The sequence below is a fragment of the Podarcis vaucheri genome (assembly GCF_965113315.1).
Source record: "Podarcis vaucheri genome assembly, chromosome: 5".
Taxonomy (NCBI): Eukaryota; Metazoa; Chordata; class Lepidosauria; order Squamata; family Lacertidae; genus Podarcis; species Podarcis vaucheri.
The window spans coordinates 104,204,513-104,222,013 of record NC_138763.1 but is presented as its reverse complement, the minus strand read 5'-3'; the positions used below and the strand labels follow the sequence as shown (position 1 = coordinate 104,222,013).

The following is a 17,501-nucleotide window of genomic DNA, read 5'->3' as shown; positions in this document are numbered from 1 at the left end:
GTGCTCTGGGTGGCGCTGTGGTCTAAACCACAGAGCCTAGGACTTGCCAATCAGAAGGTCTGTGGTTCGAATCCCTGCGATGGGGTGAGCTCCCGTCGTTCGGTCCCAGCTCCTGCCAACCTAGCAGTTCGAAAGCATGTCAAAGTGCAAGTAGATAAATAGGTACCGCTCCGGCAGGAAGGTAAACGGTGTTTCTGTGCGCTGCTCTGGTTCGCCAGAAGCGGCTTAGTCATGCTGGCCACATGACCCGGAAGCTGTATGCCAGCTCCCTCGGCCAATAAAGCGAGATGAGCGCCACAACCCCAGAGTCGGCCACGACTGGACCTAACAGTCAGGGGTCCCTTTACCTTTAAGGTGCAAATGTGAACATAGTCCACATTAGACCTCTAGAGGGCAACTAGAAATCCTCTAAGTTCTCAAAACAGACAAGACTTTTTCATGGATGTTACAAGTTTATACCATTATACCAGAAGAAATGAGTTTGGAGCACAGAACAGAGCTTCAGACTCAATTACCTTCATCTGCTGTGCATGACAACTTCAGTGTTCGGTGTTCTCTCACATGATTAGTGCGCTGCTAAAGGTGGCTATTAAAAAAGGTGGGTGTGTTGGAGAGAAGGAAGGTAAAGCCTCGAAAACCTTGAGTTCTTACCTGCAGCATATACTTGATTAGGAAAAAACAACAGAACAACGTTATATATTAAAAATTTTATTGAGATGATGTAATTACAAGCATTTAAAAATTATTTGCAACTCACTGGCCCTGAGAAGAGGCATTCTTGTTTTCTTTGTTACATTCATTCAGTTCAATCACCTTAACCCCCACACCTTGAAGAAACAAAAAGAAGAGCCATCATCAACAGGCTACAATTTACTTAAGATTTTTTAATAAAAAAACCCAAGCAAACCGACAACAGCATTTCATTCTTAATTTGCACGTGGCTGCAGCCATTTAAAGAGAATGTCAAAGAAATCTCTGCCCTTATATGAACCCAGGCGTCCTTGCAATGTTCATTTTGTATACAGTGGTACCTCGGGTTAAGTACTTAATTCGTTCCGGAGGTCCGTACTTAACCTGAAACTATTCTTAACCTGAAGCACCACTTTAGCTAATGGGGCCTCCCACTGCCACTGCGCCACCGGAGCACGATTTCTGTTCTCATCCTGAGGTAAAGTTCTTAACCCAAAGTACTATTTCTCAGTTAGCGGAGTCTGTGACCTGAAGCGTCTGTAACCTGAGGTACCACTGTATAGGTGAGTTTTATGGTAGGGTTCTCCATTCCCCAATAACTATTAAGCATTCCCCTATTCCTATTTGTTCTACCCATCACTGACTACTGATGGGGAGACAGGGAAGTGCAGGGCATCTTGTGAACAGTTGCAAACCCGGCCCTACAGCTGCCATTTTCAGAAGCAGCCCCTTGTTAATTGGTAATGGTTATAGTTTGGCCCCAGAGAAACAAGAACTGAATATGAAAAGCACACCGTTGCAGCCGCAGTTTTATTTAACAGCCATCCAATGAAATGTGTCCCCCCCCCCGCCCACCTAGCTGTTGCTTCTGTGACTGTCTGGGCTGCTTACATGGATGCAAGAACAATGGGACCATAGTGTGAGTGTGGATTCATAAGCTTTTAGAATTGCAGCCTTTGTTGTGACTGAAGGGAAAGTAGGGTTCCCCCTTGTAAGAGTCTGCCATTCATAAAAACATGTTAAGAATCTGCAACAACAAAAATGAATTGCCAAATTCAAACACAATAAATGTAATTTGAGGCCCTTTTCATATAAAACAGACAATGTGAAGCTTCTTAAGTCAACAGTGAGCAGGGTTTGAAGCTCAATAGAAACAATTCCATAAAACATGTTGATCCACCTGCAGCTCTAAATCTGGGATGCAGCTGTTCTGCTGAGACTCCTTTCCATTAACACAGAGTGGATAGTATCTCTTGGCCAAAGGATGCTGCGCTGGCTACGTAACTGGTATGAAAATTAAGGGGCCGGAGGAGCTACCTGTGGGGAACGAAGAGTGATGGACAAATGTGTGAAAATGAATGCTTTAAATGTATGTGCAAGGTTCTTTTATTTTCACATGTTGCATCTTAGATTTAACAGTTTTATCACTTATCAATAGTATGTTTCATTTCACTATTTAACATTTTCTCAGGGTGGGCGGAAGAGTCCCAGACCAGCTTTTAGTGAATACTGCTGTGAAATTTTTATAGTGAATGACTTTTACTGGAAACTGGTAAGAAACCAGCCAATGACCAGGGCTGTGTGTTTTATATAACCTTACCATGCAAATGCAGAAACATATTGAGTATTTCACTTTAATTTTTCTTTTTAAAGAGCAAGTTTTTAAAGATTCAGAATAAATTTTAGAAGCCAGAAGGTTGGCGGAGCACAATTACCAGTGATGGAGAGGTGGAGAGACATCAGCATAGCCATTCCTTTCCACCTTACCCCACTTATAGACACAGAACTCATTATGCAAATTAAATCACAGCAAATATGCTTAATTTGAATATCAGGTCCAAGTGTTTCCTGCTTGGCAGGGGGTTGGACTCGATGGCCCTTGTGGTCTCTTCCAACTCTATGATTCTATGATTCTATTCTATGATACAATTTCAAATTCTGCATTCCTGATGCAGAATTGTAAGTCATTATGGCACAGAATACTGATTCCATTAGCATTTAAGACACATACAGCCCTGTGAACAGCTTTCATTGACTGTGGATGCTGCAGCACAGACAGAATTATGTCATTATGTGTACAGATGAACATATGAACTTTATGAAGAGTAAGATATTTTGTGGTAGAGAACCACAGTTTAGCATACTGCTAACTTCAGAATAATTTAACAACCTTCTTGATGTTTAAAGGGCTAAGACCTCCTACCAACAGAGGTGCATACAAAACTCCCCTCAGCAAAAAAGCTACAGACCAGTCTGGAGCTGCAAGAACCTAAAACATTTAAAATTAACAGGGCATGAATGCTCATCCTTTAAAATGAAATTCCGTATTTATGGGTAAGATAGCCAGAAAACTTCACTTACAACAGAGTGAAACATAACCAATGCAAAGATCAGCCCAGAAATGCAATCTGTGTTTCCCCGCCAGCACATATAGTTGTGATGACAACCCATCAGAGCATCTAGAAATGCAATTTTGCAATTTATAGGCCTTAAACCCCTTCCTTCTCTTTTTATGACAAACCTTTCTTCTGTCCTAGAGACTGTTGGCTGGCACAAAAAACAAAAACCCTCTTCAAACTGAAAATACCCTGGTGGTGGCTCAACAAACTCAGTCAAGCAAAAATCCCGTCCTATTAGTATGGTTTTCATTTAAAGCTTCCTTGAGTTGGAAAATTGTGGAGATGCCTACTGACTTTGGCAGAGCTCTTCCATTTATCTCTCCTTGTGGGACTGAGGTGCTTTGCAGACACTTTCAAGTCACAATGCTCACTCAAGATAGGCCACTCACGGCTCTCAATTTCTTATACCTTTCACCATGGATCACCATCCAGAATCTTTAACCTTTGTGACAAGCGTGAATAAAAATAACTCCAGCCATTTTCTCACTTCTTTTATGGCATTTGTCACCATTTGTTCCTATCTTAGAATCATCTTATGAGACTTTGCACAGAAAACAGTTGTACTACATTTCCATAGGAAAGCCTTCAGAATAAGCAAAAACTTGATGTTTTGCTCTACAAACGTTGCTTTAAAAAGGCCAAGTGGCATATTAATTAGAAAAGAAAATCCTCAACAAACCAACCAACCCAAAAACAAAACTAAACAAAAATATCCCCGGGTGAGGGAGACTCTAAAAGGAGCAGTGCAGTAGTGCTATATTTCCCCTCTCTCTTTCAAGTCTTGCTGCCAACACCTTGCCAATAGATTTGTTTTTTTCTAAGGTACTCTGGGCTCTTGCACTGTCTCCAAAGTAAATGCTAAGTCCTGGGGTCTCATTTCCCATCTGACTGTGCCTCCACGTAGACTGCTCTTCCACAGACCAAAGTGAAGAAGGGGACTTGGTTTCTTCAGCACTCATCTTCCTGGTATATTTGCTCATCCAGTTCCTGAGATTCAAGATGCTCCAGGCGGTCGGTGCGACCACTCATAATCTCATCTGGAGTCTTCATGAACCTGAAAACACAAGCAACATAGAAATGAATGGGTAAGGTATTTTGTTCTTACTGTACTGGTATCTGAAAAAGTGTGCCCGTTTTATCATAACCTCTTTCATCTGCTCATCCTGTGCATACCATTCTAATAAAAAAATTGTACATTTTAGATAGCAATTTACTTCTGCATTCCAACAGTTCAATTTGTAATCTAGATTTTTTATCTTCGAATCCTACTTTCTTATCACACAAAAGAACATCATTTACTTGATGATATTGCAAGCAACCTGTAAAAGCACCCTCAATTTGGTCATATGGCTTTAATTTCCAACCTCGGTCAGTTTTCATTAATATCTCTTCATAGGTGGCCCACCTCCTCTCTGGATTCAATTTCTTTACAGTTAATACCTCGACAGGTGATATCCACCATGGTGTTTTCCTTTCCAACAAGTTTTTGTTCCTTTCTCAGACTTCGTATATACTGTACCTTTCGCACCATAGGACGCACTTTTTCCCTCCTAAAAAGCAAGGGAAAATGTGTGTGCGTCCTATGGAGCGAATGCAGGGGGGAGGCAGGCGGGAAAAGCCCCCAAGAGCCGCATACAAGCTTCATGCGCTCTTGCGGGCTTTTCCCCAGGAGGGAGAAGGGACTGCCTGCCTGCATCAGTCCCTTCTCTCACCTCCCAGAAAAGCCAGGAGAAGGCGCGCAGCCCCTTTAAAGAACTGGCGGCTTCTGCTGGTTTTGCGGGAGGTGGGAGAATCCCCCCCCACATCCCAGAAAAGCCAGGAGAAGCCGCGCAGCCCCTTTAAAGAGCTCATGGCTTCTGCGGGCTCTCCGGGAGGTGGGGGAAGCTGCAACGGATTCCCTCCTCCCCGGCTCCCTTTGAAGCAGCAAAGTGGGAGGGGAGCAGCTTACACTCGTGTAAGCAGCTCCTCTCCCACTTTCCTGCTTCAAAGTGGAGGGAATCCACTGCAGTTGTGAGCAGAGGATCCATAGCTCGGCTTCCTTCCCTCGAAGCAGGGTGCGGGGGTACAGGGGGGAAAGAGGGCAGGAAATAGATGCTGGGCAGGAAGACACAACCACACTTTGACAACTGGAAAGTCCACCTCAGCCTCCCCAGATTTCCACTGAGACGGCCAGGCTAATCTCGATGGCCATAAGTCAGGCTCAGCAATATTAACTGGACTTAGATAAGCCATGGTTCCCCTTCCTACCCTCCTCTGAGGCTCGATTTAAAGCAGCAAAGCGGACAGGAGCTGCCCACTTTGTGCTTTAAATAGTTTAGTGCAACATTTGATTCAGAATATTTTTGTGTGTGTTTTCCTCCTCTAAAAACTAGGTGCCCCCTATGGTCAGGTGCGCCCTCTGGTGCGAAAAATACGGTAGATCTTCTAGCACATGATTTGTAATACCTCTATGCACTTTAACTTTATCATACCTGTCAGAGTTGCTCCCCGATCCTAGCTCACAGAGGATCACGCTAGCCAGCGATCATTAAGTAAAAGTCTTTATTGAGTTACAGTTCCCATTCTCAAGCTGCTGCGTGCAACTCTACGTCTTATGGTCAGATCGGCGAAGCTCTGTCTGGGTCCCCGCCTCCTGTACACCAACTTAATATCCTAGCCCTGCTCCACCTTTTCCGCCTGACTGTTCTCCTCTGGGTCCCTCTGCCCCCCGGGGTCTCCTCCCTCCGGGACTCCTCCGACGCCGACCCCCCGGACCCTTCTGTCTCCTTGCGCCGGGCTTTAGGACCTGGCTCCCTCTCCGGGCTGCCTACTGCGTCACTTCCCTGTGCATTTGAACTTGGCGCGCGCCCAACCTTCCACTTTCCGTCTGACCGTTTCTTCGCTCCCTGATGGAGGTGTGGCCACTCCTGACTCGTGCCCTCCCTCCTGTTGTGAGCTGCCAGCGCTTGATCCCTGGCCCCCTTCCTCTTCCCTGCTCTCTGGCGGTGACGCTGGTCCCGATCTCCAACTGCTCCCCTCTGAGTCCCCTCTGGCTCTATCTTCCTGGGGTGTCCCCCTGGGCTCCCCCCTTGCCCTGGCCACTGGTGCTCCTTTCTGTGAATCTTCTGATTCACTGGAAAGACTCGGAGATCTCGGGTCGTCGTCATCACTCATCTTTTCTTCTGCCTCCTCCTCCTCGCTCTCTGTTTCCTCCCTTGCCCTTGCCTCTGCTCCTGAACCCCTGACAATACCAAAGATAAGAATGCCAACCAAATCTGTTGTCGTATCCTTCCAAATCTAATAAGTCTTTATTTTCCAGTGTAATCCATTCCTTCAACCAGCAGAGACAGGACGCCTCATAATAAAGTCTGGCACAGAGAATCCACCTTTTTCTTTCTTATCTATTAGTAATTTAAATTTTATCCTTGGTTTTTTCCCTTGCCAGATGAATATTGAAAGTACTTTTTGCCATTCTTTAAATTGTCCAGTCCCCTTGATTATTGGAATTGTTGGAAATAAAAATAACATCTTAGATAATACATTCATTTTTACTGCAGATAGTCTACCACAAAATGACAACTTTAATCTATTCCATATCTCTAAGTCTCTCTTAATCTCCTTCCACACCAGTTGGTAATTATCATTAAATAAATTAATATTTTTTGCAGTCAGCCAAATTCCCAGATATTTTACTTCCTTTGCCACCAAGATTCCAGACCTTTGTTGCAATTCATCTATTTTTTCTTTAACCATATTTTTAACCAACATTTTAGTCTTAGTTTTATTCAACCTAAACTCTGCTAGTTGTCCAAATTCTTCAATTTCCTCCAATGCTTCTGGTACACTAGAATGAGGTTCTTCTAACGTTAAAACCAAATCATCTGCAAAGACTTTAAACTTAAATTCCTTTACACCAATTTTTATACCTTTCACTTCTGAGGCTTCTCTTAACCTGTTTGTTAATACCTCCAAGACCGCAATAAATAATAATGGGGACAATTAGTACCTTTTATTATATCAAAGTATTCTGTCAGTATATAATTCACAATCATTTTTGCCTTCTGTTCAGAGTGTATTGCATCTATTCCTCTCAGAAAAGATCCCCCTACTCCCATCATTTCCAAACTTTTTTTCATAAAATGCAAAAAAATATTATCAAAAGCTTTTTTCAAATCTATAAACATTAATGCTGCTTGTTTATCATTCCTGATCTCCAAATATTCTATTATATCCAATATGTCTTACATTCTCTTTTAATTGTCGACCAGGAAGAAAACCTGCTTGATCTTTGTGAATCAACTCGTTAAGAGTTTCTTTTAATCTATTTGCCAAAATATCTGCGAAACGCTTATAGTCATTATTTAATAACAATATTGGTCTATAATTCTTGGCATTCAAACAATCTGTATCTTGCTTAGGGATTAGCGTTATATATGCCTCTTTCCACATGTTCTTGATCTTCCCTTCTTTCAGAATATTATTCATCACCTCCCACAGAACAGGTGTCAATTGTCCATTAAGAGTCTTATAATATTTTGCTGTGAAGCCATCCAGTCCTGGAGCTTTACCTTGCTTCATACGTTTTATTGTCATTTGAATCTCCTGCATTGTTATTTGTGTATTCAATTGTTTCCTTTTTTCTAATGGGATTTGTTTTACTTTATAAATTTCCAAATATCTCTCTATTCTCTTCATATCTTCCTTCTCCTTCCTGTACAAATCTTTATAAATTTTTTGAAAGGCCTTCCTTATTTCTTTTGGATCTTTTGTCACCTTATCTCCTATTTTGACCTTATTAATTGTATTTTGAAATATGGGGATTATGGCTGTAGAAGATTAAGTAAAAGAAAAAAACAAGGTGAAAATTAGATAAATATAAGGGTGAGGATTTGCTGAACAAATTTGGAAACTGGGATGCAGAAAGGGAAGGTACGGGGAAGTCGCTGAAGTAAGGCTTAAGAAAAAAGGATTTGAAATTATTCATGTTTGTTTATGTGTTTGTTTGTTTGTATTGTTTTGTGTTTATATAAACTGTGAAAAACCAATAAAATTTTATTTTTTAAAAAAAATATTAATTGTATTTTGACTTTGACGTTTTCTTAACTGCCATGTTAATAGCTTTCCAGTCTTATTTGCTGATTCAAAATTCTTTTGTCTCATTAATTTTATCTTCCATTCAACCTCCTGATTGACCAGCATGGAGAACTGAGTTTGCAACATTTTAATAGTTTTTTTTATTTGTTCGTCTTTAGGTTTCAATGTTAGCTTTTTCTCATTCTTCATGGGGTGATTCAGGACTTCTTTCTTTTTCTCTTTCTGTCTTTTGGTGGCAATTTTTCTGTATCAAGAAGCCTCTCATTACAGCTTTACTCGCATCCCAAACCACTTCAAGTCCAGTTTCTTTATGTAGATTCCACTAAAAGTAGTCTTTTATTACCTCCTTAGCATTTTCCACTATTGTTTGGTCATCAAATAAACTTTCATTCATCCTCCATCTGAAGGAGGACTGTTCTTTCCCTTTCAATTCCATAAGTGTTGAATTATGGTCTGATAGTATTCCCGGTGTGATCTCATTTTTAATTACTCTTGGTACAAGTTCCTTGGATTTTCCATATATAAACTATTCTTCCCAAACTGTGGTTCGGTTCGGGAGAAAATGTGAACTGTTTTGTAGTTGGATGTTTTAGTGTCCATATATCAACTAGTCCAAGGTTTTCAATCAAGTCAAAGAATGTCTTTGGTAACTTGCCTTCTTTCGTTGCTTTCCTTTTTACTGATCTATCTAGTTCTGGCCGTACCACTCCATTGAGATCCTCCATTAAAATTATCTTCTGATCCATGAATTACAACAGCCTCTCCTCCAATTTTTTTCAGCCTTATTTTCATTTGGTGCATAAACTCCAACAATGATAATTTCCTCCCCCTTGCAGCATCATTTGGGCTACAATCACTCTCCCTTCTTCATCCTTGGAAATCAACTTAGGATCATACTTCTCCTTTATGTACAAGACTACTCCTCTTTTCTTATTTACATCTGAAGTTATAACGTCTCCCCTCAACCTTTTGTTAATCAAAACATGTCTATGTTTCTTTGCCACATGTGTTTCTTGTAAACAAATTAAATCCAAATTCCGTCTTTTTAAAATATGCTCAATTTTATTTCTTTTAGATTTATTATTAAGACCGTTCACATTCCAAGTTATAAGTTTCAACGTCATTTCTCTGGTCACTACAGTCAATAAAATTTAACTTAAGGTTGGGTAGCTTTATCCTTATCAATATCTTCTTCCTCTCCCTTTTCTTCTTCTCCTCCCTCTTCTTCTTCTTCCTCCTCCTCCTTATTTTCCTCCTTTTTCTTCTTCTTCTTTCCCTCCTTTGAATCCAGAGTGGGTCCAGCAGGTCCAGCGAGACCAGCGTCCACCTTTCCTAATTCTTTCTCATATCTTCTGATGAATTTCTTAACTTCCTGAACATCAGTTAATTAATCTTTTATCTTTGTAATAAAATGAGTCCCCTTCTGGAAATTCCCATCTGTGTTGTATTCCATTTTTCTTCAATAACCCCATTAGTTGTTTATATCCATCTCTCTTTTGCAAAAATCTGGTAGGGATCTCCTTAAAAATTATGATTGGTTTCCCATCAATAAATAATTTATTATTATAACAGAACGTATTTCTTTCCAAGGGTGGAGCTCAGCACGTTAGAGTTCTCCCAACCAAACCACAGAGTCTTCACCAGGGCAAAAAAAAAAATCTCCTCTTTAACTCCCACAAAAACCAAAATTCACTACAATGATAAGCCCTGCCTTAGCACTTTATACAAAGTATCTGAGGACTTTCAGTTTAACACTCACACAGCAGGGTTGTTCACTTCTGTCTTTACTCCTGCAACTTTCTTTCCTGCACCATCTTCCTCACCGCTGTCAGGATGGAGTCCCTTTTTTCACCCCTCAGCTGTCTGGATCTTTCCAAATTTTCTCCAATATTTCAATGGATAGAAACATCCAATTACAGTGGTACCTCGGGTTACATACGCTTCAAGTTACAGACTCCGCTAACCCAGAAATAGTACCTCTGATTAAGAACTTTGTTTCAGGATGAGAACAGAAATAGTGCTCTGGCGGCACAGCGGCAGCAGGAGGCCCCATTAGCTAAAGTGGTGCTTCAGGTTAAGAACGGTTTCAGGTTAAGAACGGACCTCCAGAACGAATTAAGTTCTTAACCCGAGGTACCACTGTACAACAGGCAAAAAGGGACTTTTAAAGCGTGTAATTGTAAAGGAAGATACTTGAGCAGCTGTTCTTGGTGTGGATACGGGGCCCCATTAGCTAAAGTGGTGCTTCAGGTTAAGAACAGTTTCAGGTTAAGAACGGACCTCCGGAACGAATTAAGTACGTAACTAGAGGTTATCACTGTATAATCCAAAATCCATTTTTTCTCTTTGGAAGCTTGCTGCTTTCATCAGAAGCCAGAGACTGCAGAGGCTTGACAACCACATGTCAGGAGTGCTCTGATGGTGTTTCCTGCTTGGCAGGGGGTTGGACTCGATGGCCCTTGTGGTCTCTTCCAACTCTATGATTCTATGATTCTATGAACACTGGATTAGTGGTGCTTTCCCTTTGCGCCTGCAGCTCAATCCCGTCTCCAGTTCTATTAATAAAACCCGAAGAGCGGGAGAGCATGCAAGGGCGCCGCTGGGTGCCACATCCCTTGAGTTTCCGAGGTCTGCAGAGCCTTTGCAGAACGTCTTAAAACCCCCACGTTGCTCGGAATTCCACGCTTCTTTCCGATGGCCGCGGCTTGCTGGAAGTCCACCCCTACATTTCAGTTTTTAAAAGGGTTTCCCTCTCTACAATCAAGTGGTATATAAATTTTATGAAACAAATAAATAGTTTGGTGAGCCCCAGCCTAGATGGTGCAGTGGTTTGATTCAGTAAAAGGCTGATTCATGTGCTCCTTTTTAAATGGGGGGAAAAATGGTCCTCTTGTACCTGCAAAGGTACTGTTTCAGAATGTTTATTTCAGTGGAGGTGTTTACCATTTCTTCATTTCTTTTATTCCACACTCCTTTTCTTCCCTCACCACAGCCCCCTCCCCTTGCCCTTCTCCTTACTCCTTTCTCATTGCCCAAGCCCCGCTCCCCAACTCCTCATCAAACCTCTTCAACTCATCTGCACTTTGCTCCGCCTGTGCATCACCTCCCTTCCTGGACTTCCCTGCCACTGCAAGCTCACCTGCCCACTCCACCTCTGCTCACTCATCCACAGGGCCACATCACCCCTTTTGCTCAAACTACCCACTTCCACACCCTTGAGAGATGCTCAACTCTCACTGGCTGCCCCTCTTGCTTTCCCTTCTGCCACAAGCCGTGCTCACTTGCTGTGCCTACCTGTCATTGATGCTTCCTTCACTCTGGAGCATGTGCCACCTGTCACCAGTGTGACAATGGCCTAGTACAAATACTATAAAGAGCTATATGCAGTCCTGAAAAAGAAAACCCAGTCCCCTGTTTTGGTCTTAATAGCTCTGAATTTTTAGAAAATGCAATTTTTGGCTTCATGCTTACATTAATGCAATATTGCAAATTCACCACTTGCTGAACATAAGTCACAGTTTGATTTGATTAATCCTTCAGGTGCCAAACTGTAAGCTTTATATGCAGAGCTGCACATACAGTCTGCACAGTGGCCTCATGGAATACTGATAGATATTGAGATATTGGTTTTAATGCTGTGAACTGGTGAACCCATCCCCAGCCTTCAGATATTCAGAAGTATCACCTGAACAAAAGTCGTTGTCCTGGCTCCTTTCTGATAATATTTAGTTTATAATAGTGGCGCAGAGCTCTAGACATTTTCTCATATGTCATATTTGTTCTGTTCTGTAAAGAAAGAAGAAAAGCATGAAGCAATAATTAAATCATAATAATACAAAGAAAAAGGTGGTTGATGTTTCTGTCTTTCCTTTTGTTTTGTTTCCCACATATATTAGTAGACTACAGAATTGGGGAGGGAATCACTTTATCTCACAATATAATAAAAATCTAACAATGTCATCGCACAGCCCCCAATTGCCTCATCCCAGTCCTTGTTATGCAGGATAGAGGAGAGAGGAAGGCAAAGTGCACAAGAGCAGCGGTCATGGCATGGGAGCAAGAAGGGAAGAACGGTGAGAGGGTTTAAAATAATGACAGAAGTTTGAATAAAGCAGCAATGGAGTAAACGAAGAGGAAAACGGTGGTGGTTTGAGTAAAGTATGGACTATTTGTGAACTTCTTGTCCTTTAGCTCTCACACATGAGGCAGCTGAGAACCACAGAATTGGAAGGGACCCCCAGGGTCATCTAGTCCAGCCCCTCCAATGCAGGAATCACAACTCAAGCATCCCAGACAGATGGCCACCCAAGCTCTGCTTAAAAACCTCCAAAGAAGGAAAGTCCACCACCACCTGGAAGAGGCACAAGCACAGCGAGAAGGGAAGAGCACTGAAAAGGAAAGAATGGTTGTTTTAAAGAACAGCAAAGTTTGAAGTGGGGATGGAGAAACATTGAGAGGAAAACTGCTCTTTTAAACAACAGCAACAATTTGTGTAAAGCTAGGTGGGAGAAAAACAGAGGAAAACAGTGGTTTTAAACAACAGCAGAGATTTGAGTAAAGCAGGGATGAGTAGAAAACAGTGGCAATCTTAAACACTGCAGAGGTCTGAGTAGAGCTTGCACGGGATAACACTGGGGGGGAAGAGAAGTGGTAGTTGAGTACAGTGACAAGGGAGTTTGGAAAGGCTTGGTTATCTTAGCTTTTTGCTGTGCATTTCAAAGTACCCATCTCTGCTATTTCTCCTTGTTAAAACTGTTTTTTTTTGGGGGGGGGCAAGGGGAAAGCAACCCTTGATGTATCTCCATGCCTGCTTTACTAAACCCTGGGCTGCTATTAAAACAGCCACTTTTCCCTGTTCTGTCCCGCTCTCTTCTTGCTGTACTCAACCCTCCCCCTCATCAGGGCTGGAGTCAGGCGTAGGTCAGCACAACACAATGAATCACTTGAGGCCAGTATTCAAGGAAACAATCCACAGCTCCGGCATAGTGGTCTCAGAAACTCTTTCTAGGTCTTGCCTTGATGAAGCAGTTGCAAGGACTGAAGGTCCCCAGTGCCCACTCGGACTCATACTCTCCAGGGTCTTTCCTGCGCAGTCTTAGGCTATGTCTGCACACAACCCCCCTCTGCTCTGCCCATTTCATTTCTCTGTGTGTCCCAGGAGACCAGGGGGGAGGGGAGCTAGTCACAGCAGCAGCAGCAGCAGCAGGAGGAGACTCCTGGGCCTCTTCAGCAGCTTGCCTCTCTGTCTTCTGGTCCCCTTTCCCTCCAGCCCTCACTTCCACCTCAGAGTCTGAACGGTGCTCTGCCACAGCCTCTTCCTGTTCACTAAACCCTGCCACCTCTTCTGCTGTTGACACCTCCTCCTCCCAGTCTTCTCCTTCAGACCACTCACTGTTGTCCCACCACCAGACCCCTGGCTCTGAGCCGTCTTCCCCTGAGGGTTCCCCAGCTGGATCCCCCCCCCCACTCCTCTGCTTCTAGCCCGTCCATGACAGCGCTCCTCCATTCCTCAGCTGCCTCATGTGACAGATAAAGGATGTGAAGCCCTCATTCCTGGTACCATTCAGCAAGAAGTTCTAGAATCAGTGTAATAACTTAGAATAGATACCTTACTGACAAGCAAATACCCACATATGTACAACATTCATTACTTAACTTAACCTTCTCTAACCGAACAGGATAACTGACAGACCTGCTCTTAAGATTCTACTCATCTTAGAGATACAGTGATATATATCAGCAAGGCATGTGTGCCTAAAGGGGCTGCAGAATAGGAGAGGAGGAGGCCTGCAAATGTGGGTGGTCTGTGTGCAAGGGGCAGTTGAGAAAATTAGGGAGGAGGTATGCAATGGGCTTGAAGATGAAAGCGGGGGAATGAAAATGTATGCAGAAGAGGAGTGGTGGTAGAAGGTGAAAATGGTGGTGGCTGCAAGGTGTGGTAGGAGGAAGGTGCAGGAATTACTATTGTGTGCAAAGGGCATTGCACAAAAGGAGGATGCATAGACACAGGAGTGAAGATGAAAACGGATGTAAAGCAGGGCTGCAGAACAGAAGAGTTGTGGATTCAAAAATGGGGCTTGAAAGGTGAAAAGCTCTATTTGTAGCTGCATGGGTTGACAAGGGAAAGCTCTAGGGATGTGGGGGGCTGGGAGGGAGGTTGGCAAGCAGAGTGAGTAAGGATGCAGCCCCTAGTCTACATAAAATAAATCCCAGTTATCACAATTCTGTTACACCCAAGCCATGGACAAGAAACAGCAACATGCATGGAGCCAGATTGTGTAGATTCTTAGCAGCCCCTTTCTCAGGGACCCTGTTGCCTTGAGATCAACACCTCTCCCTTTCTCTGCCCAACATTGCTAGCTTAGGTCAGCAATACTTGGTGTACTAAAGCTAAGCTGCTCCTTACCTTGTGGTTTCCCCACAGCCTGGCCAGTCCGTTAGGATCCACTATCCGGAATATTTTGGATTCTCTGTCCTCCCATCGGATGAAGTTTTCGTACCGGCTGTCTGACAGCAGCTGATAGACATAATCCCAAAGGAGCCTGCAGTCTGTGAAGAGGACACAAAGGTTTTGAAAAGACCCATGCCTGGAATGAACTGGGCACCAGGAATGATGCTGACAATTCAGATTTCCACTTAAGAACACCAGGGTTGTCTTGGGAGATCAGATGAGAGGTCTATTCCATCTACCACTGCCAGAAGCCAGTCAGATGCCTCAAGGAAATTATAAGCAAGATCAGGAAACAGACAACAGTTCCCTGTTGATTGTCCTCAGAATCTGGTATTCAAAGATATAGTGTTTCTATATATGGCGGCTTTAGCTATCATGCACATTAACCTTTGATCAACCATGTATTTGTCTAATTGTTTCTATTAAAAAATGATTGCACATTTGAAATAATTTGTTTCTAGAAATTTTGTGTTTTTATCATGATCCTTGTTTGCTAATGTAACAGAAAATTCCATATGTATGTCCCTTAACACTTTTCTCCAATTCAGCATTTGCATAATTCTGTAAAAGCACTGCAATTACTTCAGAGCTATTAAGTAGTTAAATGCCTTCACTTTTGATAATTGGATTGAAATTTCACCCTGACTAGATCTCTAATTAAAGGTCTAACAGATTACTTAAATTTTGATTACTTCTCCCCTCCTTCTTTCATGCCAGTATTTTTAGACTGGTTAAGCAAAAAGGTTAGTTCTCCCCACTCCCTTCAGCTTCATGCCAGTAAATTTTACACCACAGGCATATTCAGTGAGAAATTTAGACTTCAAAAACTGGTTGCAGACCAAAGCTAAGAAATTGTCACACTTCAAAGACAGCTTTTTTTTCTCTGAAAGGGGAAGGTTGAATTTCACACCCCATGGGATGGCATTCAGCATAGAATGCATTTATTTATTTGAATTTGTTTGTTGTCTCATCACACTAGTTTTCTAGGTGCCCTATAAGTACACTGGTGGACTTACAGCCCCTAATTTATTTAAACATTTCTGTACTGCTTTTCTGCTGAACATGGTCTTTAAATAGCTCATGCCAATATGAAAAGATACAGACAACATATCATTTAAAAGATTCAAATCTACTTTAAAACAAGCCAGCAAACCATAAACATTAATTGAGAAAGAATAGGCACAAATAACAGTCTCAAACCAGCTTACAAAAGTATGGCAGAAAAACACTATCATTTATTTTCTACTGATGGAGCAGATCTGGTAAATTTCCTGCAGGAATGAATTCCAGCAGTGACAATGCTTGATTTATAGCACCAGGAAATTTTACCTCAGACAGAAATGGGAATCAAATTATATATATTTCATTTATTATTATAGGGGAAGAATAGATAATTTGTATTATAAAGAAAAGCATATTGTATATACTCTTGAATGTCTTCCTATATATCATGGAATTCTACTCAATTCTTGTTAGCAGAGTAAAAACTTAAACATGTTGCAGGATTCCCTCCCAAATAGACCAGAGACAATCAATTATATTTCATCCAGCAGAGCTTTACTGCTACTGAAGACAAATGAACCTAATGGTCACAAATCCAATACATTCAGGATTGGCCCTGTCCATAAGAAATCCAGTTGCAGAAGACTTAACTTACAATAACTTATAATAAGTCTAAACCTTAATGCTAAGCATACAATGTACAGAACATCACACCAGAAGAAAAGAGAGATAAAGTGAAACCCAGCCTCCTTCTGGCCTGACTTTTAGAGTCAGCATGCCCTTGACAGAGAACCAGTTTAAGCCAGCTGTACTCAGCTTCTCTGAAGGAATAGCCCAAACATCAGGAACCTTCTGCTTGTTTCTTTCACACAGAGAAACTTCCAGAACCCTACACATCAGATCAATACTTTTTCTACTAAGAAATGCAAACTGACACTATATGCATAAAAAATGTGAGGCCGTTGTCATGCTGCCGTTCACATGGCATAACTGGCCACATCAACTCCAGGATGGCAAATGGCAGGCAAGCAAGCAGCACTGGGGGCAACCTGCCCAGGAAAGCTATTTTAAAGAGGAGGGAGAGGTGATTCACAGAGCGGTTTAGCAAGCCACTTTATGAAGCCCCCACTCCATTATTAGGTGCAAGGGGAATGGGAGGGCCTTGGAGCAAAGGGGTGGGGGGTATGGGGGAAGGGCAGATGGCAAAGAAGCTGGAGGGTAGTTGGAGAAGTTGGAGGGTTGGTGAGCAGAGTGAGCAGGGGGGGCAGCCCTAGTACTGCACAAAGTCGCTCAATTAGGATTTGATTAATTCTGATGTATCAAGTATTAGATTTAGGTACTGACAAAGTGATACTGACATTAACCCTATCAAGACAAAAGGTTAGAAGAAATTCAGCACATGTTGTCTCCCTTAGTAAGGACATTTTCTGGGGTACTTCCATATGGGGGCTGCATTTGCAAACTGGTCACTGAAAGATTGCAAACTGGTAGTTGGCAACAGGTTACTTATTCCATTTCCCTCAGTTAAATGGCGAGGAGTCCAAAGCTGTGTGGATGCTACACAATGTATGCAGGAACAGCACCTTTAATAATAAACTAAACCTCAGGAAGAACTTTCTGATGGTGAGAGCTGTTTTGTGTGGTGTAGTGGTTAAGAAGGACAGGTCCTGAAGCTCACTGGAAGGACAGATCCTGAAGCTGAGGCTCCAATACTTTGGCCAGAGAAGACTCCCTGGAAAAGTCCCTGATGTTGGGAAAGATGGAGGGCACAAGGAGAAGGGGACGGCAGAGGACAAGATGGTTGGACAGTGTTTCTCGAAGCTACAAACATGAGTCTGATCAAACTGCGGGAGGCAGTGGAGGACAGGAGTGCCTGGTCCAGGGGG

At 42.5% G+C, this 17,501-nt stretch overlaps 1 protein-coding gene across 2 annotated transcripts in view; it reads right to left on the bottom strand.

Annotated features, from left to right (window-relative positions):
- Positions 1–692: 692 nt before the first annotated feature.
- ETV6 (ETS variant transcription factor 6) overlaps positions 693–17,501 on the bottom strand; it is a 146,372-nt gene continuing 129,563 nt past the window's right edge. For both annotated transcript variants that reach the window (XM_082223217.1, XM_082223216.1), the window contains exons 6-9: positions 14,569–14,711; positions 11,848–11,948; positions 2,618–4,143; positions 693–2,538 (exon numbers count right to left, since the gene is read on the bottom strand). In XM_082223217.1, the coding sequence (XP_082079343.1) occupies positions 4,038–4,143; positions 11,848–11,948; positions 14,569–14,711 (350 nt within the window). In that variant the 3' untranslated portion in view covers positions 693–2,538; positions 2,618–4,037. The remainder of the gene's footprint in view (positions 2,539–2,617; positions 4,144–11,847; positions 11,949–14,568; positions 14,712–17,501) is intronic.